General features: G+C 46.5%; 1 protein-coding gene across 2 annotated transcripts in view; it reads left to right on the top strand.

The window, feature by feature from the left end:
• The window catches only part of LOC142301589 (uncharacterized), a 154,027-nt gene that overhangs the window by 119,052 nt on the left and 10,866 nt on the right, over positions 1–24,109 (top strand). For both annotated transcript variants that reach the window (XM_075342615.1, XM_075342616.1), the window contains exons 15-16: positions 10,235–10,347; positions 17,111–17,259. In XM_075342615.1, coding sequence (XP_075198730.1) covers positions 10,235–10,347; positions 17,111–17,259 — 262 coding nt within the window. The remainder of the gene's footprint in view (positions 1–10,234; positions 10,348–17,110; positions 17,260–24,109) is intronic.

Consider the following 24,109-nt stretch of genomic DNA (forward strand, 5'->3'; position numbering starts at 1 on the left):
TCAAAACAGAGTGAAATATTTCAAGTTTTTCTTTTTTTTTTTTAATTCTTTTATTTATAAAATGGAAACCTTTAAACAGTACACGTTACATTCTTAAGATCAAATCGACCTTTGTGAGATACATTCCATACACAAAAGATAGGACACAAGGCACAATTTACATTTTTACATCTTGACAGAATAAGTTCCCGCAAATGCCCCCTTCCAGGTGCATCGACAATCAGGGTTCCATCTTGTTTTTTCAAAGAATAAATTCACATTTAACAGGTAACATAAGTAACTCACCAAGAATAGTAAGACGCGAAAGAGAGAGAGACCGGAGACAAGTTTTTATTTCTGTTAATGATGATTATGGCTTACAGCCATTGAAAACCCAAAAGTCAATATCTCTCAGAAAATTTAGAATTACCACGAAACAGCTGCAAAGGCTTCCTAAGCATTTAAAATGGTCCCTTAGTCTTGTTCAGTAGGCTACACAATCATTGGGAAGATTGTCTTCTGGACATCTGTCAACTCAGCAGTCATTGACACACTCCACAAAGAGGGTAAGCCACAAAAGGGTCATCGCTAAAGAAGCTGGCTGTTCAGAGTGCTTTATTCAAGCATATTTTTTTTTAATCCAATCAATTTTTATTGTAGGAAGTTACATTACAAAAAGGAGAAATTCAGGTATCATTGGCAATAATACACAAAGAGGACAACGCTGTAACATGTGGTAGTATCCTCTTTGATTATGATTCACATTTCCTGTCACACCACCACCAATCATGTCTGATGCAAGTTGCAACTTTTTTAGGTTAATCAATACCCAATACGTATAGAGTCAACCTACCAATTTACTCTTTAATCCTCAAAACGAGGGATCCAAACAACCAGAACCAGAGAGTAAGAAAGGAAGATAAGAAAAGGGAGGGGAGAGAGAGGTGGGGGAGATGGGGGGAACCATGGATGGTTGCAAGGAAGCAACCAGGGAGGGGGAGGGGGGAGGGAGGGAATTGGATGGCGTTTCGGGGTAGCCCGAGCAGTAACAGAGATTTAAACACCTTGAATATTGACATGTGGTATGGGTGAACTCCCTGCGTAACACACTCTTTGACCCTATTTGACCCGTTTTTAATTATCAACAGTTTGCCCTGGAAACAGATGCCTGACAGGGGATGCATATACAGAGTTTAGCCACGTGTTCCAAATCTGAAGTATTTTGTTTTTGGCGCGGATGGAGTGAGCCAGACAGAACTCTTATTGGCATTGGAGATTAATTCAGTTATATAGTTCAACTAATGTAGGCGTCTTTGGGGATTTCCAGTGCAAACTTATGCAATATCTGGCAGCTACTAGAATGTGAACTAATAAACCCCTGGATTCCCAAGAGAACTCCTTTATACCCACGTTTAGCACTGCCAGAGCCGGATTCGGATTAATACGATTGCCTGTCAGCTCACCCATCAGGCCAAACGCCTCCAACCAGAACGAGAAAACCTTGGGACAAGCCCACCAGCAGTGACCAAGAGTACCCCTTTGGAGGCAGCCCTTCCAACAATGTGGCGAATAATTTGGGAGGAACTGTGCTAAGTTGGCTGGGGACCGATACCATCGCAGGTGTACTTTTTTCAGTTGCTCCAGATGATTTATACACTTGGAATATTTTTGGATATTTGCTGATGCCGAGTGCCAGTTTGAAGGAGAGGTGGAGACACTCAACTCCACGTCCCATTTATTCATATAAGGAGATTTTTGCTCTTCGGGGGGGGGGGGTTATTGAGCCATTTGTATGTAGAGGAGATACCTTTTGGATTTAATTATCTTTTTAAATACCAAAGCCTTTGTTGTAGGTAACAGAGGCTTTGACTTTGGAGGAAATTTAGAGGCCAGAAAATGACTAATTTGGATGTGTTGATAGAAACAGCCCTTTAAAGAGGGGTGTTCCCGTACTATTTCATTAAAGGGGTTAACACCCATATCAGAGTATAGATCCGCCAGCACTGTAATGCCCGATCCCTCCCACCTGGCCAGATTCAAAAAGGGGATTTGAGATTCCAACGACTTGAGGGAAATCTCTGAAAGAGGAATCTGAATCTTATGAATCAAGTCATTTTGCCAGACCTCCAGGGAGGCTGACATGGTGGGAACACACGGGGAGAACCGTGAACGGCTCAAATATTCTGCTTCCATCATTCTTCTGACCGAGCCCTGGCGGGACAGGAAATTTTCAATCTGAGCCCATCTATGTGAATTACCTGGACGCCACCATTCCTTTAGTGATTCAGTTAGTAAGGCTTTATAATATGCCGTTATGTTTGGGGTGCCCAATCCCCCTAAGTCATATGGGGGGTATAACACTTTACCTGCGACCCTAGCCCTTTTATTACCCCAGACAAATTTGTTAGTCAACGATTGACGTTCCATCAGGGTTTTGTGAGAAATTTTGATGGGAAGGCATCTTAGCACATACAATATTTTGGGTAAGAAAACCATTTTAAAGGACTGTATCCTGGCCATCCAGGACAATGATATTTTTTCATACCTTCCCAATTCCTTTTCTAAATTTTGGATCAGAGGTTCCAAATTTTCTTTAATTAACATCTGCGATGGTGTCAGCTTAATACCCAAATAAGGTATCCCCCTGTCGCGCCATTTGAATTGAAAGGCCCCCTCCAGCGCACTCCTGGCCTCCACCGGTACATTAAACGGCAGTATCAAAGACTTTGCCGCATTAAGCTTATAATACGACACTTTAGAAAAGTTTGATAATGTGTTCACCACTGCTGGAATCGACACTGCAAGGTTAGAACAGGAAATTATCACATCGTCTGCGTATAAACCAAGTTTATGTTCAAATTCCCCAACTCTTATACCAGAAATGGCTATATTTTTTCGTATAGCTTCCGCCAGAGGTTCTACCACTAAAGCAAAAATAGCGGGAGACAATGGACACCCCTGGCGGGTGCCATTACTTATTTGAAATTTAGATGACAGAAACCCCGATGCCAACACTGACGCATTTGGGTAAGAGTAGAGGGCTAGAATGGATGACTTGATTTTCCCCAAGAACCCGAATTTTGTTAGAACTCTCTCCAGGTATCCCCAGTGCACCCTGTCAAAGGCTTTTTCAGCATCAAGAGACAGGAATGCACTGGGTTCACCCGATATCTCCACCAGTCCAATCAAGTCAAGCATCCGTCTGGTGCCATCCTTAGATTGCCTCCCTGTCACAAACCCAACTTGGTCTGGAGCCACTAAGGTCGGGATCACTTTATGAAGTCTATCTGCCACTAGTTTGGCATAAATTTTAACATCACAATTTAGGAGTGAAATGGGCGTAAAATTACCCGGGGTGTCTGCAGGTTTCCCTGGCTTTGGTAGCGTGATAATTATCGCTTCTAAGTTGTCTGGGGAAATTGACCCTTTATTTCGCCAAAAATTGAAGGTTTTTGACATAAAGGGGGACAGAGTGGATGTAAATTGTTTGTAATATTCGTATGGCAGCCCATCGGGGCCCGGGGCAGAGTTAGACTTAGTCATTTTGATGGCACCTAGGATTTCATGTGTAGTAAAGGGAAGATTAAGTTCCTCTAATTGCTCATCTGAGACCCGGGGAAGATCCAGGGTGTCTAGGAAACCCTGTATATCCACTTGAGTCGGCTGTGACGTATTGGAATCATATTTTAGATTATACAGGCCCTCATAGTATTTCGCAAATGCTTCTGCTATTTCAATGGGATGTCTAGTGATTGTTCCGTTCGGGTCCCTCAGGAATTCTATTTTAGATTGGATCTCACGTTTTTTCGTCCTTCTTGCCAATAAGGACCACGCTCTATCCCCCATAGCATAAAATGTCGATCTATTTTTTTTTTAAGATTATGTTCGTATTTTTGCAGGAGTAGGGATCTTAATTGGAATCTATGGGTTACAATTTCTTTAGTCAAGTTAGGGGATGCTTTGGCTTTTATTCAGGGATTCAAGGTGATTAATACGGGTTAATATATATTTAATATCTGCGTCTTTTTTCCGTTTTTGGAGGGAGGCTATTTTTATGAGCTGCCCTCTGACTACGGCTTTATGAGCAGCCCACAGGGTCTCTTCAGAAATGTCCCCATTATTATTAAGTTTAAAATATTCTGTTAACACTGACTCTACTTCATCATGTACCTTCTGCCTACCAAGCAAGCTGGTATTCAGTCTCCACCTAGGGGAATTTTGAACATTAAAGCTACCCTGAACAGACAAAGAGATCGGCGCATGATCTGTCCAAGTAATTAAACCAATATCAGCTGCCACACAATTACTTATAGATTTGTTGTCGACCCAAAAAAAATCAATTCTACTGTATGAGCGATGCCTGGAAGAGAAGAATGTATAGTCTTTCTGATGCGTGCAAATATCTCCAGATGTCATGAAAATGGAATTCATTGATGAGATGCTTAAGTTCCTTAGCATGTGGGATGCTGGTGTTGGAGCAATCCATGGAGCGTATTACAGGTATATTAAAGTCTCCACAGATGATTTCCGCCCCTGTGGCAGTATCTTTGAGTGCTTGGAAAAATTTCCTAGCAAAGGTCAATTGTCATGAATTTGGGGAGTAGACCGTTGCCAAGGTATAAGGGACGCTGTTGATGTAACAAGACAAAATAATATATCTTCCATCCGCTCCATAACTGACATTTATCAATTTAAAGGCCACTGAGTTCTTTATTAAAATGGCCACTCCTCCTCTTTTTTTTTTTTTTTTTTTGTCATTAGCAAAAAAGGTGTGTTGGAACCTTGGATGAAGTAGCCGTTTATTATCTGTGGAAAGAAGGTGGGTCTCCTGAATGCACGCTATATCACAGTTAGAAGCCTTCACCTCTCTCCACATCATTGACCTTTTTGCCTGGGAGTTGAGTCCGTTAACATTAATAGACAATATCTTAATTCTCATATTGGAGCCGCAGGGGGGTTTGAATTCCTAGGAATGCCATCAGGGATGAGAGGGGCTAGACCAGCAACGAATTGAGAGAAATTTCCAGAAAAAATGTAAGGAACATTTGTGAGAAGAGGAACAAAAACAAAAAAATTCCAACATCGGTTTGCCCCGAGTAGGGTGCCTGGTGTATAACCGCTCGCCATAGGCGAGAACATCAGGGGGGCTACGTGACATCCCGTGTCACAGGAGCAGGGGCAGCAGGTGCCATAAGCAGGAAGGAGTCCCAGCTAAGCTACTGACCATTCAGGGTTAATCCTGTCTGGAGGGCCTCTATGATTCTCCTGCCCACCAGGGTTTGGTGGGTGGGCTATTCCCCAGTCATCCAGCAATTTGCCAAGCTGAGAAGGAGTATGACATATGTGAGTGCCTCCATGTTTGAAAATTATCATCTTCACCGGAAAACCCCACTTGTACTTGATGTCTTGATCTCTAAGGAGTTTAGAAAGGTGGGCAAATTCTCTTCTTTTATTAAGAGTTGCAGCAGAAAGATCTGGGAAGATTTTTAGTCCCATAAAAGTGTCTGGCAGGGCTGGATTTCCCCTCAGTGTGTGAAGCACAGCTTCTTTTGTTTTATAGAAATGAAGTCTAGCCAGGACATTTTTAGGCAGAGCTGGATTTATGCCTTTGGATTTAGGGACTCTATGAATCCTGTCCACTATCAGGTCTCTGGTGTCCCATCCAGGGAGTATAAGCTGCAGAAACTTGTGGAAGTATTCCTGGAGGTCTTTATCTGCTACTGATGAGGGAATCCCTCTGATTTTTAGGTTATTTCTTCGGGATCTGTCCTCTATATCACTGATTTTAAGTTTTAGTGCCTCCACCTCCTTTTCCAAAGCTGTGTTAGCATCTATCAGATTGTTATGTGATGTTGCAAATTCAGCCATTTTAGTTTCTACATGCTCTGTGCGATCACCTAGAGACCTGATCTCTTCCTTCAGCTCTCTTACTATTTCTCTGAGATCAGCCTGCAAGGAAGCCCTCAGCGTTTTCAGCAGATTGCATTGTTTCCTCTGTCAGAGGAATGCCTGTGCAGCCTCTCAAGCAGCCTGTATCTCCTTGTGAGGAGTGGGAAGAAGCTGAGTGGGAAGCCATCTTGCTTGGTGAGGAGAGATCCCTATCCAGGGGGTAGAAGTCTGTCAGTTTGGCTGGAGTGCCAGTTTTTTTAGGTCTCCCCTAAAGGCCCCGTCACACTAAGCAACATCGCTAGCAACATCGCTGCTAACTAACAACTTTTGTGACGTTGCTAGCGATGTTGCTGTGTGTGACATCCAGCAACAACCTGGCCCCTGCTGTGAGGTCGTTGGTTGTTGCTGAATGTCCTGGGCCATTTTTTAGTTGTTGCTGTCCCGCTGTGAAGCACAGATCGCTGTGTGTGACAGCGAGACAGCAACAACTAAATGTGCAGGCAGCAGGAGCCGGCTTCTGCGGAGGCTGGTAACCAATGTAAACATCGGGTAACCAAGAAGCCCTGTCCTTGGTTACCCGATATTTACCTTTGTTACCAGCCTTCGCCGCTCTCACGGTCAGTGCCGGCTCCTGCTCTGTGCACATGTAGCTGCAGGACACATCGGGTTAATTAACCCGATGTGTGCTGTAACTAGGAGAGCAAGGAGCCAGCGCTCAGTGTGCGATGCTCCCTGCTCTGTGCACATGTAGCTGCAGCACACATCGGGTAATTAACCCGATGTGTGCTGTAACTAGGAGAGCAGGGAGCCAGCGCTCAGTGTGCGCTGCTCTCTGCATGTGTAGCTGCCTTAGTTACCAAGCGCAGCATCTTCCACGCGGCGCTGGGGGCTGGTCACTGGTTGCTGGTGAGCTCACCAGCAACTCGTGCAGCGACGCTCCAGCGATCCCTGCCAGGTCAGGTTGCTGGTGGGATCGCTGGAGCGTCGCAGTGTGACATCTCACCAGCAACCTCCTAGCAACTTACCAGCGATCCCTATCGTTGTTGGGATCGTTGGTAAGTTGCTTAGTGTGACTGGACCTTTAGGCATAGCTGGGGTTACTCACACCTCCTGTAGCTGGTAATCCTGTTATCTGTGAGCTGATAAGAGCCGGTTTATCCTGCTGTCAGCACAGAGCTCTCCTTCAAGCAGCCGTCACCATCAGCGTGCAGGCCACGCCCCTTTATTCAAGCATATTAATGGAAATTGAGTGGAAAGAAAAAGGTGCACAAGCAACTGGGATAACTGCAGCCTTGATAGGATTAAGAAATGGCCATTAGGGTACGCCCACACGAGCGTATAACTCGCATGAGTATCGGACCGCATCACCCGGCGCGCCTAGCTTCTCTGCTGACAGGAGCGGCTCAGCTGCATGTATTTCTATGCGGCTGACATGCTCCTGTCCGGAGAGTGTGCGGCCGCACCGAGTGATGCGGTCCGATACTCATGCGAGTTATACGCTCGTGTGAGCGTACCCTTAAAAAGAGATTCATAAGGAGTGGACTGCTGCTAGGGTCAGTGCTTCATAAGCCACCACACAGACTTATCCAGGACATGGGCTACAACTGTTGCATTTCTTATGTCAAGTAACTCATGACCAATAGACAATGCCAGAAGCGTCTTACCTGTGCCAAGCAGAAAAAGAACTGGACTGTTTGCTCAGTGGTCCAAGGTGGTGTTTTCAGAAGAAAGTAAATTTTGGGGAGGAAGATGAGACACCAGACCCAACAATGCAGACGAGCTGATGGCTGCTATCAAAGCAACCTGGGCTTCCATTGCACCTCAGAAAATCTACAGACTGAAGGCCTCCATGCCACACTGCATTGATTCAGTAATTCATGCAAAAGGAGCCCCGACCAAGTATTGCGTGCATTTACTGTACATACCTTTTTTAGTAGGCCAACATTTCTGAGTTTAAAATCATTTTTTCAGTTGGTCAAGTATAATATTCTAATTTTCTGAGATAATGACTTATGGGGTTTTCATTGGCTGTAAGCCATGATCATCAACATTAACAGAAATAAACACTTGAAATAGATCCCTCAGTTTGTAATGACTCTAGATAATATATGCATTTCACTTTTTGTATTGAATTACTAAAATTAACTTTTTGATGATTATTCTAATTTAGTGAGATGCACTTGTAGCTCTAAGGCTATGGAGCCTTAGAAAGAGGCTCCATAGACTTTGAGCAGCAGCCACTCCTAGCTAATGCTGCTCTCCGAGACCAGGTCACTTTGAGCGGTGTCGTCAGGAACTCATTGACACCACACAGCTGACATCAACCACACCTACCATTACCCCGATCACTAATGTATCAGTGCAATTTGGAACAGCAGAGGTGAAGCCCCAGAATTGGTCCCTCTTATGTGATGTGCCAATTCTATGGTGACTGGCTGGAAAGGGCCCAATTACCAGGAAAACACACCTGATATTAGCCTTCAGCTGTCTGATCTAACTTTTTGGAGGTAATCAAAAATAGGGTTTTTTGTTTTTTTTTAATTTAATTAAACCGGGCTAAACACCCTTTAGTGCCACTTGAATGGCACGAAAGTGTGCAAGTTTATAATAATTTGGGAGTTTGGGACATTATTTGAAGGATTTCTATCATCTAACTATATATGAATGATTTATTATTTCTAACAACTAGCAAGAATTTAAGTGTAGTATAGTAGGATGTAGAAGATAATCATAAAAAAACGTATTGCATATCATACAGATGCTAGGCTAGAACAAAATTGCACACTCGCATGATATATGGAGTGACATACGCAGGACACTTTTTTTTTTTTTTTTTTCCTTTCCAACTTTTAGAGATTAACATTTAACAGTTCCCTTCCCCCTCCATTTATAATTAATCTGTTTTTTATTAATTTTTCACACCGTAAACAACATTTTTAGAGAAAAAGCAAGATTAGATAAAGGATTCGTGAGAGCGGTCTCTCTCCTAAACCGGCAGTCTTGCATATTCCATTACATATAATATAATTGAACTATACACTTGCTCTTCATATTTGCTCTATATTAACGTTTCTCCTCACGTAGCCAAGTACCAACTATTTCAGTTTCCCATTCCTTGCACTTTCGGATGTACTTCAACTACTATGTCTTCAAATTATCTCCTTTTTCTGTCTAACGAACAACCATGTCTATACTATTTTCCCATTTTTCGGTCTGAGGGGGATCCAGAGCGTAGCTCCCTAAGTTGCGTAATTTCTCCCTTCCGGCCTGGACTAGGGTGGGCCCCTTCCAGTGTTATGCTTCTGATTAGGGAATATGCTCTACACCCTCGTTGTCGCTTACTGAAGATCCACATGGATATGTTTTGTGTAGGGAGTGTGTGAAGTTTGCAATATAGGAGACAGATTCTTTAGTGTGCTTGGAGAGAGCGCTAGATGAGAAAAGTTAGGGGAGAACGATATTGGAAATTAAAGCTTAGGAGTGAAAGAGAAAAGAGAGGAATGTACTGAGGAATGAGAAGGAAGAGAAGTGTAAAGTAGAGAAAAAGGGAGGAGAAGAGAGAGAGAAAAAAAAGGGGGGGGAGGGAAGAGGGAGAATGTGTAATTTGGGTGGGTTATAGGATGGAGGGAGGATTAGGGGGAAGGAAGGGATTGGGGATAGAGGGGGGTAATGGGGTTAGGGGTATTTATGCCCCACCGGCCCCCAGGTCCATCTCTCTACTGAGCCAGTAACCTTGAGAAGTCCTGGATTTCCTTAAACATAATCCAGGGCCGCCAAGTCCGGGTGTGGGAATCATTTGTGCCATTTGCTATTGCAGATAATTCTTCCATCAGGGCTATGTGTGAGAACTCCTTAAACCACTCCCCAATGGGTGGTGTCTCCGACCTCCGCCAGTATCTGGGGATTACTGATCTAGCTGCAGTCAGGCAAAACCTGAGGAGGTTTCTTTTTTTTGTGCCCCAATGGAGCCTGGCAACATGGAGAGGATCGCCACCTGAGGGGTGGGTCTGACCTGGGTTCCTGTGATCCTTGTATAAGCCCCGAATACCGCATTTTCCCCCTCCATTTATAACCTTAGAGATGTCAATGACTAGTGCAGGGAGCGATTTCATCAAGACATTGCGCTACTTGAAGGTCATTATAAAGGGTAATCTACCCCCAAAAATGATTGCAGTCTATTGTTGGAGACTAAAGGGATTTACTTGCAGCTAAATAATCAAGAATATAGAACAAATAAATATAGTTTGTGAAAACCAAAATTTGTATGAATTTTTAAGACTTTTGGCCATCGCTGTATATTAGAATTATTTTTCTATGTTACCACTAATTTCCTTTTGCAAACCTATGTGATCATTCTCTTGCTCAGGCCCTTGGTATACACAGTGTCCATTCTTCTGCCTGCAGCCTATGTCATAGGACTCATTTTCACCCTGAAGACACATTCGCATATTTATGATATTCACATCAGTGATTGTCATGGTAAGATTAAACAGTTTGTACAACCAAACATTTCTTATTTGATATTGCAGGTAACCTTTATGCTAGATCATTTTCATATGGTGCCTCTCCCCCTCCTGCAAGCGAATTTATGTGACAATGCTGGAGAACTAGTATAGTTATAAGGGGGCTCTAGGCTTTACACGCTGCGATATCGGTAACAATAGATCGTCGGGGTCACGTCATTAGTGACGCACATCCGGCGCCGTTACCGACATCGCAGTGTGTAACACAAATGAGCGACGATCAACGAGCACAAAAACGTGAAAAATCGTTGCTCATTGACACGTCGCTCATTTCCTTAATATTGTTGCTGCTGCCGGTACGATGTTGTTCGTCGGTCCTGCGGCACCACACATCGCTATGTGTGACACCACAGGAACGACGAACATCTCCTTACCTGCGTCCACCGACAATGCAGAAGGAGGTGGGTGGAATGTTACGTCCCGCTCATCTCCGCCCCTCCGCTTCTATTGGCCGGCCGCTTAGTGACGTCGCGGTGACGCCAACGCACCTCCCCCTTGAGGGAGATATTGTTTGGCCCTCACAGTGACGTCGCTGCACAGGTATGTGCGTGTGACGCTGCCGTAGCGATAATGTTCGGCAGCGATCACCAAATGCCGCATGTACGACGGGGGCGGGTGCTATCGCGCTCTACATCGCTAGCAATCGCTATCTATGTCACAGCGTGTAAAGCACCCTATAGTAAAACTGTTTTCCTATCATAGTAAGTGATGACATAGTATGGTTAATGACTTGCTGGTCATAAGTTGTCTTCTGGGACCAGAGGTAGCAAAGAGCTGCAACTAGAGATGATGAAATCTTTTGGAATTCAAATACAGCGACAGCTTTGTCAATTTTTCAACCAAATCAAATTTGGCATTGAATAGCATGTACTACCGATTAATAATTTTATGAATGGTAAATTTGTAATTTTGCATTTACAATGAAAATATTGAGAACAAGCAAAGCACTCATTCATCAGGAAAAGTACTTTCTGTACATCATTGTCAGCCATGCATCGTCCTGGTTAAATAGGAAGCGCATGCCGAGAACACAGGCAGACAGAAAACTATAGGCATTCAGCGATTGGTAAATATTTACCAATTAGTGGACATTTAGTGTTAATGTTCGGTTCATGTAAACAAACCCCAACAGTCTGGGGTCTCGTAGGACTATATTAACCCACTTTTTCAGGCTTAGAAACGTCAGTGACTTCCACATTTTTAATTATTTGAACACAGGTGATGCATATGGCAGAAGCTGTGGCTTTTTTTTTTTTTCTGTTTAGGTGTAGTACAAAAGTTATACCTATTCGGGGAGTAGAAATAGCTTTGCTATCAAATGTATCCCTTTTTTGGCAGTAAGGTAGCGGTTTAAAAAACTTTTTTTTTTTCAATCATTTTACAAATGGCAAACCTGCTGCTGATGCCAAAATGGGGATAATTTATGCACAGCTTGAAAATCTGCTGACTTTCAAAACCACATGCATGTTCCTGCTCTTTAAATAAAGGGATTATTTATTAAAAGCTTGATTAAAAAGCCATGGTTTCTTCATTTGCAAGCTGTGCAAAAATGTTCCCTTTACGTAGAGAGCAGGAACATATTTTCTATTTTGAAACTCGCCGGCTTGCAACAAGCAGAGTAGAAAATGTCTCCTTATTTTGTGATCAAAAGCAGGTATGCTGATTTTAGCGGATGAGATTAAAGGGCACATGTCATTTCCACTATGCCGTCCTACCCAGCAGTATTCATGCCAAATATGCCCAAATTCCCTGCATGACCAGTTCTGTATAACGCTAATCACTAACATGAGTGTTTTTAAAAATAGATATATTATAAACCTTGCTTTTCCTATGCCAATTAGGGCCTTGACTAGTCACAGGGGCTTTAGTTCCCCAGCCTAGTTGAACCTGTTTCCATGTTATCACGCCCCTATAGGCGTGATAACATGATTTCCACTGGGCGGCGTCACCCCTAGCTCCTAGAAATATCACACATGTGCATGGGTCGTTTCAGTCATATCTGTGCACCTCCTGAAGCCGGGTATACGCTTCCCAGCTTTGTTAGGCGTACTCTGCATGACCGGAAGTTGAGAAGACGTGTATATGAGGCGTCTTCTGAACTTATGATCATGTGCAGGGCGCCTAATGAAGCCGGGAAGCGTCCACCCTTCTTCTGAGATGCACTGAAACAGCCTAAATGAGCCTGCACGCGTTCACCAGATTTTCGTGAGCTGGTAGTGCTACTGGCACTACCCCTTAGGGTATTATAACCTGGAAAGTAGGCCGAGTAGTCTGAGGAACCTAAAGCCTCTGCAACCAGTAAAGGTCCTAATTAGTGTAGGGAAAGTGAGGTTTATACAGTGGGGTAAAGTATTGTCAGCCACAAATTGTGCAAGTTCTGCCACTTAAACAGATGAGGCCTGTAAATGTCAGTTACAGGTAGACCACAACTATAAGAGAAAATGAGAAAACAAATCCAGAAAATCACCTTGTCTGATTTGGCAAGATTTTTTTTTTTTTTTCAAATTATGGTGGAAAAGAAGTATGTAGTTATCTAAAAACATGCAAGATTTCTGGCTCACAGACCTGTAACTTCTTTAAGAGGCTCCTCTGTCCTTCACTCATTACCTGTAGTAATGGCACCTGTTTTAACTTGTGTGAAAGGGGCCTTATACTGATATCAGTGATTCTGGTACGTTTGTGCTTTTTTTTTTTTTTTTTAAACGTACCAGAATCACTGACATACGCAGACCCATTATAATGAATGGGTCTGCTAACACGTCAGTGATTTTTCACTGCACGTGTCTCCGTGCGGCGTACCCGCGTGTGCGTGATTGCTGCACGGAGACATGTCCATTTTTTTCTGGCATCACTGATGTTCCACGGACCACGCAGTAGTGTGGTCCGTGAAACACGTGCCAGAAAAAAACGTGCTTTTAAAATAAACATTTTAACTCTCCCGGCGTCCAGCGATGTCCTCCGCAGCCCGTTCTGCCGGCTGCTTCTGAGCCGGCTCATTATTGTCGCGCATATTCAATATGCGCGACACAGCCGACCCGGAAGCAGCTGCTGCGGGGGTCACCGCCGGCCGGATGCTGCACCGCGGGAGCTATCAGCACCATGGAGAGCGGGAGCGCGCACAGGTGAGTAGTTTTCTAAGTGCAATCACGGGCCACGGAGAACGGAGCCCGGATTGCACTTAGTCAACCCACGTGTGCCGTGAATCACGGCACACGCAGGGACATGTGCGTGTTTTACACGCCAGTGAAAAACGTCACTGTTTTTCACTGACGTGTGAAACGGGCCTTAAAGACACTTGTCCACAATCTCAAACAGTCACACTCCAAACTCCACTATGGTGAAGACTAAAGAGCTGTCGAAGGACACCAGAAACAAAATTTTAGCCCTGCACCAGGCTGGGAAGACTGAATCTGCAATAGGCATGCAGCTTGGTGTGATTAAATCATCTGTGGGAGGAATAATAAGAAAATGAAAGACCTACAAGACCACTGATAATCTCCCTCAATCTGGGTCTCCACGCAAGATCTCACCCCGTGGGGTCAAAATGATCACAAGAAGATGAGAAAAAAATCCCAGAACCGCACGGGGGGACCTATTGAATGACCTGCATAGAGCAGGGACCACCGTAACAAAGGCTAACATCAGTAACACACTACGCCGCCAGGTACTCAGATCCTGCAGTGCCAGACATGTCCCCCTGCTTAAGTCAGTACATGTCCGGGCCCATCTGAAATTTGCTAGAGAGCATTTGGATTATCCAGAAGAGTATTGGGAGTACGTCATATGGTCCGATGAAACCAAAGTAGAACTGTTTGGTAGAACCACAACTCATCGTATTTGGAGAATACAGAATGCTGAGTTGCATCCAAAGAACACTATATACCTGCTGTGTAGCATGGGGGTGGCACCATCATGCTTTGCGGTCTTTTTCTCTGCAAAGGGACCAGGGCGACTGATCCGTGTACGTGAAAGAATGAATGGGGCCATGTATCGTGAGATTTTGAGTCCAAACCACCTTCCATCAGCAAGGGCATTGAAGATGAAACGTGGCTGGGACTTTCAGCATGATAATGATCCCAAACAGACCGCCAGGGCAACGAAGGAGTGGCTTCGTAAGAAGCATAGGAAGTTCCTTGAGTGGCTTAGCTAGTCACCAGATATCAAACCCCATAACCTTTGGAGGGAGTTGAAAGTCCTTGTTGCCCAGCGACAGGCGCAAAACATCACTGCTCTAGAGGAGATCTGCATGGAGGAATGGGCTAACATACCAACATACACCAACAGTGTTTCAACCTTCTGAAGACTTACAGAAAACATTTGACCTTTGTCATTGTTAACAAAGGATATATAACAAAATATTGAGATGAACTTTTGTTATTGACCAAATACTTATTTTCCACCATAATTTGCAAATAAAATCTTGCAAAATCGGACAAGGTGATTTTTTTTCTGGATTTTTCTCGTTTTGTCTCTCCATAGTTGTGGTCTACCTATGATGTCAATTACAGGCGCCTCATCTTTTTAAGTCTAAGAACTTGCACAATTGGTGGCTGACTAATTTTTATTTTTTTTTTTTTTTTAAACCTTCATATTAGCGAATAGCATTATACAGGGCTGGTTAGGCAGGGAATTTCGACATACAGGTATCCATCTTGCTGGGTTGGAGGGCATAGGGAGATCTGACGGGTTCCCTTTTAGTTGTTCATGTGAAATATCTTCCGTCTCCTCCAGGGTGGTGTGTTACGGGGCTAAGTGGCTGAACAAAAAGTGAATTGAAAATCTGCTATGTAAAAGATTGTGTTATGGTGGCAGAGTAGGTGGACTATGTAGAAACCTCACTCATACTGGCGGTAGGCCTATTAGAAGTGACATCATCCTGCTGTGACTGAGATGAGTGACGTGTCCTAATCACTCTGCATCAGACTCTTGCCAGAAGCCAAGAGGGGGGAGCAATTGCAGTTGTGACTTTCGTTTTAGTTCTACTGCCTATTGTGATGTTACTTGGTGCTGCTGCTGCGGTCTGCTTCCACGTTCTTAGGCGTGAATGCATGTATGTGTTTCTTTTTCTTAGCGCCCTGTCTGTTGCCCACAATTGTTGTTGTATGTGCCCATGATCAGGACTCGATGCATCCTGGACGCAGCGGGTCCTGACCTGCGGGGACGCAATTCTCCTCCGCAGGAGAACGCAGGAGCCACAGCTCGTACCCACAATCAGGGTTCAGTGCACTGCAGTCTCTCGCTTGTGTTCTCCCTACGGAGGACGCTTGCGAATACGCAGCAAACAATTGACATGCTGCGGTCTGGGAAGACTCACCGCAGGTCAGTGTTTGCTGCAGAAAAAACAAGCACAGTGGACATGGGATTTCTAGAAATCCATCCACTATGCTTGTACTGTACAACGCAGTGTTTTGGACGCAGCTGAACCATGCTGCGTCCAAAAGACTGCAAACACTGATCGTGGGCACGCACCCTTAAACAGTCTTTCAGGTTTATGCTTCAAGGATGGAGAAGGAGGGTGGGGAGTATGATTTGATTTGCAGGTAGCTGGAATCTTGACTATAGCAGTGATCAATTCATAGTCTGCAGCTGCTGGAAGCGCTCTCAATTGAATCTATGTATTATGCCACATTCATACATGGGAGAACAGGCGCTAATTTACTGACTGACCGCAGGTTTTGTGACCAGAACTTAACAGCCTCAAATATGCCCATGAAGCGGTCTTATCAGAAGACCCATCTCCTGTCCATGAACTAAAGTCTATGGTCAGACTGTGATACATGGACTCCCATTTATCTCACCGTACTGCTGTGGTGGTTGTACACTGTTTTTAGGTTTCTATTTCTAATACTGTATTAATCTGTGCTCACAGAGATCCTCTCTAGGCTGTACAACCCTAAAATGAATGCTGCTTTGCTTGCCTTAGTATTTTGTTTTGGTTTTTTTTGTGTTAGAGATTCTGATGGTTGTTTGAAACAATTCAAAATTTATTTGAATTTATCTGTTAGAACCTGTGAATTTCACTAGATTCAGCTTTGGCGATTTTGCATCGAACAGATAAGGTCATCTCTAGTTGCAACTTTTTATTCCTTTGTATAACACTCCTGTTCACTTCTATGGAGCTGTATTCCAGTTTGCGGGCTGGAGAACTGCTGAAGAGACATGGGTCCTCTCCCTCTTCATACCTGTCGTAGTGTTGGCGTCAAACCTGTATCACTGTTACGATGTGCCATTATAATAGATCATGGAAATTCTTTTTCTAGTATTCTGTTTTTTTATAATAAGCAGATCTGTGACAGAACAAAGATTTTATTTAGCTCTTAAAGTATCCCAATTCTTTTTTTTTTTATTTTTTTCTGTTGTAGTATTTGCTGGATTTTTTTTTTTTTTTGCTTGCTTGCACCAATCATCTCAGCTGACACTGCCATACACGAGCTCTTGCTTGACTATGCACGCCTGTGTGATCTACATGATAACCGGCAACTGACCAATTCTCTGGGGTCTCACCTATGCAATAATGCAAACAGCAGTTTGAAATCGGACATTTGTGATCAACCACTCTCTCTCTCGACAGTCAGGCAATGCATCCATACACTTTAGACCATTGGCCAACTCCATCGATATCGGCGGGTTCAACTGACATTAGTTTAATGCATACGGGGGGCTTAAGTCTGACTATACTAGTCTTGTTTACTTGTAGGAGCTTTATCTTTACTTTTCAGTGCCTGGGCATCAGCACAGTCATGTGGTCCACTGGTCCCGATGGCGGGCTGTTGTCATTCTTATTGGTTCTACACTGTTAATGTCTGCTTGTGCAGATCTGGCTACTGAACATATTAGCCCCATTCTGAAAAATGCAACTGTGTCACAGGTAAGTAGTTGAATATAAATTCTGACCAAAAATAAATTATAGGGTGGTGGAATTCCCTGAGTGAAATGTAGTTTAACTTTTTTTTTCTTTTTTTTTTAATTTTATTAATATATGCTGTTTAGCTTAATCACTTATAAAGATATGTATGTGATTGCATCCAGTGAATAAGATAACTTGATTACGTTAAGAGGCTGAACACCCCAACCTAGCCAATTCTGCTCTCAACAACTCTAGGCAGTCAAAACGGGAGAATCGATATTTGCAGGTCTCTGGTCTATTGGGCAGGTCAGCAATCTGACCACTAGGTACAAGGGTTGTAAATCCTCTTACGTCCCGGCATTCCTAGCTATACATTTCGTTAATGGACAGGAGCCGGGAATGCCAGAGAGGTAAGTAGATTTACATGGCTGCCAACCAGTGTATTGATCTGTCCAATCCAGTCTACTAGGCAGCATACAATTGTATCAACTGATATAATAGTAACAGCAGCACAAACCTCTGTACTAGTGCAGTGTATTTACTTACTATTCAGTGCTGGCCAAAAGTATTGGCACCCCTGCAATTCTGTCAGATAATACTCAGTTTCTTCTTGAAAAGGATTGCAATCACAAATTCTTTGGTATTATTATCTTCATTTAATTTGTCTTCAATGAAAAAAAAAATAAAAAAAATTGTCATAAAGCCAAATTGGATATAATTCCACACCAAACATAAAAAAGGGGGTGGACAAAAGTATTGGCACTGTTTAAAAAAATCATGTGATGCTTCTCTAATTTGTGTAATTAACAGCACCTGTAACTTACCTGTGGCACCTAACAGGTGTTGGCAATAACTAAATAACACTTGCAGCCAGTTGACATGGATTAAAGTTGACTAAACCTCTGTCCTGTGTCCTTGTGTGTACCACATTGAGCATGGAGAAAAGAAAGAAGACCAAAGAACTGTCTGAGGACTTGAGAATCCAAATTGTGAGGAAGCATGAGCAATCTCAAGGCTACAAGTCCATCTCCAAAGACCTGAAAGTTCCTGTGTCTACTGTGCGCAGTGTCATCAAGAAGTTTAAAGCCCATGGCACTGTGGCTAACCTCCCTAGATGTGGAAGGAAAAGAAAAATTGACGAGAGATTTCAACGCAAGATTGTGCAGATGGTGGTTAAAGAACCTCGACTAGCATCCAAACAAGTTCAAGCTGCCCTGCAGTCCGAGGGTACAACAGTGTCAACCCGTACTATCCGTCGGCGTCAGAATGAAAAGGGACTGTATGGTAGGATACCCAGGAAGACCCCACTTATTACCCCGAGACATAAAAAAGCCAGGCTGGAGTTTGCCAAAACTTACCTGAGAGAGCCTAAAACGTTTTGGAAGAATGTTCTCTGGTCAGATGAGACAAAAGTAGACCTTTTTGGAAAAAGCCATCAACGTAGAGTTTACAGGAAAAAGAGGCATTCGAAGAAAAGAACACGGTCCCTACAGTCAAACATGGTAGAGGTTCCCTGATGTTTTGGGGTTGCTTTGCTGCCTCTGGCACTGGATTGCTTGACCTTGTGCATGGTGTCGCGGGCGGAGGAGGGGACGCCGCCCTCTCCCACTGCTCGGGTCCGGCTGCCGCGGCTGCTGCGGCCTGCTGCTGCTCGGTGGCTCGAGCGATGGGCCGGATCCCGGGGACTCGAGCGGCGCTCCTCGCCCGTGAGTGAAAGGGGATTGGTTGTTGGGATAGTTTATTGTCCGTGACGCCACCCACGGTTGTGGTGATTTAAGTGGACACCACCGCTGCTCTGTCTGGGGAGCCCGGGAGTGATGGTATGGAGCAGCCAGTTGTTGATTTGCCCCTCCGTGGGTAGGGGGTTTGGTGGTCCCGGGGCCCAGTGATAGGGTTGGTATGGGGGCAGGCGGGTATGGGGCCTGTGGAGGTGCAGGGGCAGCGCTGTGCCGCACGGCACGAAGGTACTCACTCAGCCAGTAAACACACCACAGTTCTCGGTAAACAAACGGCTGGTTGGACGGGTCCCTCGGACGGTTACGGTGCTGATGTTTCCTGCAGTTAGCGGTGACTGTCTCTTCCCTGCACCTATGTATAGTCTTTTTGGTAGCAATGGGTTCCCACCGGTTACCCGCTCCCCGACGTGGACATGAGCCGGAGGAGCCCCTCTTGCCCGCAGGCGCTGGCCCTAGGAAACTGGTGCCTTGGCGGTGGCGGTGTCTCCCCTTAACGGTCGGACTGTTGCCTTCAATCGGGACTTGGTTGTTAGGAGACAGAGGTCCCCTTCACTGACGGATTTGGCAAATTATGGCGACTCCTAGCCTTGCCCGGATCCGAAAGGCCCCTGCCCTGGTGCTGACTTTTTTCTTTGTATACCGCTCCGGTACCGCCGGGTCACCACCCGTCCACGGTCCTTTCGGCAACCTCCGAGCAATCTCTCTTGCAGACGGTCACCGCCGTCTGCCAACCTTGCTGTCTCAGTCCGGGGCACACACCCGGACCAACTTCAGGCTTCTTGCTGTCACTTTTCTCTGTCACTTCTTCTTTCTCTCACTACAACTCCACTGTTTACTCCTCCACTCTAGCCCTCAGCTAGACTCCAACTGCCTGGTTCTCCCGCCTCCAGGGCTGTGAACTCCTCGGTGGGCGGAGCCAACCGCCTGGCCCACCCCTTGATGTGGACATCAGCCCCTGGAGGAAGGCAACAAGGATTTAAGTTTTGACCTAGGTGTACCTGCCGGGAATGTGGAGTGCATGTGATGTTGTGACCTGTGACCCCTGGCTTGCCCAGGGCGTCACATTCCCCCTTAGCAAAACGCAGACCGTCCTCGGGCTGCCCGTCCAACACCGGTTTTATTTTCCTTTTTTTTGTTTTTCTGCAAAGATAAAAACGGTAACATGTATACAAGTAGAAAAACATCATCCCACATCGGGAGGCACATTTCTTAAACGTTACGGTTTTAAACGGTTAACGGTTACGGTCTCTGCTCTCTCCCACCCAAGTAACCTGGCCCTGATGCTGCCCCTAGAAAACAGGCAGCACCCCTTGACCCCAGACCTGAACCAGTTATCCGAGCGGGATCTGTCCTTCCCCTCCAGAGGGTAGCCACCGGTTCCTGTGGTGGCTGGGCCCCAGCCTGCTCTGCTGTGGGCCCTCCCTCCAACCTGCCTCTCCGGAGGCGGCAATTGCGGAAACAGTAACTGTAACACAACTTATTTACAAGCCACTAGCGTCTGTGGTTGCCCTGCAAGTTCACGGGCTTGTCCATAGAAAGTTCTCTATGCAAACAACTTTTCAAGCGGTCCCCACGGGGACAACGGTGCCAGCAACGGCCGGTTGCAAATCACGGTTGAATCAGGTGACTGTTCGGTAATCAATTTTTCATTTTTTGCAAAACTTTGTAAAACTTTCAAACGCACAGATGGTCCCAACGGGGACTGTGCAACGGTGCTCCGCTGCCATCACTCGGAGTCTTCGGCTTCACCTGAGGGAGAGGGTGCAGCACTCACACGGGTCTCTTGGCTGCCCCTCAATTTTGCATCTAGGGCAAACCACCCCCTCTCCCCACAGTGCCGGGTGTACTGCACTATATCGCCCGGCATCAGGTTACGACCGGGGTGCTCCTCCGGGCAGGTGGGCATTCACATCCCGCCGGGCTATAAACACTTCGGCCTCCAGGCCCGGTTCATAAATAAATCCATAGCCCCGGCGGACATCAAACCGCCTCACCTGTCCCTCATACAGCGGGCCCCGGACACGGAAAGTCGCTTGTCTCAGACTCTCTTTTTCTCTGATTTGCTCGGGCCACCAGCTCCGCTTTCTTCCTTTCCCTCTCACCGATCTCCAGGCCCAGCGGTACCGGCTCCCTGTCCCAGTACGGCGCTGATGCGAGCTCCGGCGCATGGGTCGGGCCCCGCGGGACATTCTGGATCCTGCCCACTGTCAGGGATCTGGGCGGCAGGTCCCGCGGCGTCTTGGCTTTGGGCGCCGCCTTGCAGCGGCAACCCGGCGCAACCTCAGCCAAGGTGTGGGGGATGGGCACAGGGGCTTTCCGCGGTTGGGCCTTCGGCACGGAACGGGTTATCAGCTCCGGCTCGGGGGACTTCTCAGGGGATGCCTCCGGTTCGATTTTCGGGGCTTTCCAGGGCAGCACCTCTGGTCGACTACGGGCTCCGGCTACAGGTCGGCCCGCCTGGGCAGGCATGCTGGGTATCGCTACCGGTTGCGGTGGTAGCGGGCCTAGTGGCGGGGTCACGGCTTCCGAGACGGGTGGCGAGGGAGGCAGCAGGGGGAGAGGGTTTGGACCGGGTCCCGCAGCCGCGATGACCGGCCCTTCAAGGGCATCGGGGCGTAGGTCACTCACCCTCCCTTCCTCCGCTTCCTCCTCGCGTCTCCGCACAGTCGCTATGACGTCCGCCATGTCGGTCTCCCACTCCTCCATGAGGAGCTGCATCTTGACCTGCAGCCTCTGGTAGACCTGCGCGGTCCGGATCGCCACCCACGCCGCGGTTCCAGGCGCGGGGGCTACGGTGCTGCGGGACGGCATCCACATGTTGCTGTCGGCTTCTCCCAGGAACAAGATGTCTGCAGAGTCCTGACGTCCCTGCTTTTATAGCCGCGGCTACATGCGTCCAGTCGCCATTTCGTCCCCCTTAGCCTCTTTCCGGCCCCTCCTCTATCGGGGCGGGGTTCTGGCTTTCGCGCCTCTGCTACTCGAGAAGACGCTCGAGCGGGAACTCTTCGCGCCAAAGATGGCGGCTTCTGAAATTTTTCTGCCGGACACCTCCGGCGGTCACAAGGCGCACCTCCTAGCCAGCGGCAGAGCGGTAAGATCCTGTTCGTGACGCCAAGTTGTCGCGGGTGGAGGAGGGGACGCCGCGCTCTCCCACTGCTCGGGTCCGGCTGCTGCGGCCTGCTGCTTCTCGGTGGCTCGAGCGATGGGCCGGATCCCGGGGACTCGAGCGGCGCTCCTCGCCCGTGAGTGAAAGGGGATTGGTTGTTGGGATAGTTTATTGTCCGTGACGCCATCCACGGTTGTGGTGATTAAGTGAACACCACCGCTGCTCTGTCTGGGGAGCCCGGGAGTGATGGTATGGAGCAGCCAGTTGTTGATTTTCCCCTCCGTGGGTAGGGGGTTTGGTGGTCCCGAGGCCCAGTGATAGGGTTGGTATGAGGGCAGGCGGGTATGGGGCACGAAGGTACTCACTCAGCCAGCAAACACGCCACAGTTCTCTGTAAACAAACGGCTGGTTGGACGGGTCCCTCGGACGGTTACGGTGCTGATGTTTCCTGCAGTTAGCGGTGACTGTCTCTTCCCTGCACCTATGTATAGTCTTTTTGGTAGCAATGGGTTCCCACCGGTTACCCGCTCCCCGACCTGGACATGAGCCGGAGGAGCCCCTCTCTTGCCCGCAGGCGCTGGCCCTGGGAAACAGGTGCCTTGGCGGTGGCGGTGTCTCCCCTTAACGGTCGGACTGTTGCCTTCAATCGGGACTTGGTTGTTAGGAGACAGAGGTCCCCTTCACTGACGGATTTGGCAAATTATGGCGACTCCTAGCCTTGCTGGGATCCGAAAGGCCCCTGCCCTGGTGCTGACTGTTCTTTGTATACCGCTCCGGTAACGCCGGGTCACCACCCGTCCATGGTCCTTTCGGCAACCTCCGAGCAATCTCTCCTGCAGTCGGTCACCGCCGTCTGCCAACCTTGCTGTCTCAGTCCGGGGCACACACCCGGACCAACTTCAGGCTTCTTGCTGTCACTTTTCTGTCACTTCTTCTTTCTCTCACTACAACTCCACTGTTTACTCCTCCACTCTAGCCCTCAGCTAGACTCCAACTGCCTGGTTCTCCCGCCTCCAGGGCTGTGAACTCCTCTGTGGGAGCCAACCGCCTGGCCCACCCCCTGATGTGGACATCAGCCCCTGGAGGAAGGCAACAAGGATTTAAGTTTTGACCTAGGTGTACCTGCCGGGAATGTGGGGTGCATGTGATGTTGTGACCTGTGACCCCTGGCTTGCCCAGGGCGTCACACATGGCATTATGAAGTCTGAAGACTACCAACAAATTTTGCAGCATAATGTAGGGCCCAGTGTGAGAAAGCTGGGTCTCCCTCAGAGGTCATGGGTCTTCCAGCAGGACAATGACCCCAAACACACTTCAAAAAGCACTAGAAAATGGTTTGATAGAAAGCACTGGAGACTACTAAAGTGGCCAGCAATGAGTCCAGACCTGAATCCCATAGAACACCTGTGGAGAGATGTTAAAATGGCAGTTTGGAGAAGGCACCCTTCAAATCTCAGGGACCTGGAGCAGTTTGCCAAAGAATGGTCTTCAATTCCAGGAGAGCATTGTAAGAAACTCATTGATCGTTACCGGAAGCGGTTGTTCGCAGTTATTTTGGCTAAAGGTTGTGCAACGAAGTATTAGGCTAAGGGTGCCAATACTTTTGTCTGGCCCATTTTTGGAGTTTTGTGTGAAATGATCAATGATTTGATTTTTGTTTCATTCTCTTTTGTGTTTTTTTTCTTTGCAAGCAAAATAAATGAAGATAATAATAACAAAGAATTTGTGATTGCAATCATTTTCAGGAAGAAACTGAGTATTATCTGACAGAATTGCAGGGGTGCCAATACTTTTGGCCAGCACTGTGTGTGACTGCTACAGCCAATCACTGAGCTTCAACGCTATGCCACAGTGGACTACATGAGCTCCTGAGCACAGTGATTGACTGCAGGGGCCACACGCTCTACACACCTCGAAAGAAAAATGTTATCAGACAACTTCTGTAATACAGATAGACCTGAATGTGTATATTTATTATATGTATGGCAAGAATTCATACCATTTTGTTTGGTTTTTTTGTGGTTGTTTT

This window comes from Anomaloglossus baeobatrachus, chromosome 4 (assembly GCF_048569485.1).
Source record: "Anomaloglossus baeobatrachus isolate aAnoBae1 chromosome 4, aAnoBae1.hap1, whole genome shotgun sequence".
Taxonomy (NCBI): domain Eukaryota; kingdom Metazoa; phylum Chordata; class Amphibia; order Anura; family Aromobatidae; genus Anomaloglossus; species Anomaloglossus baeobatrachus.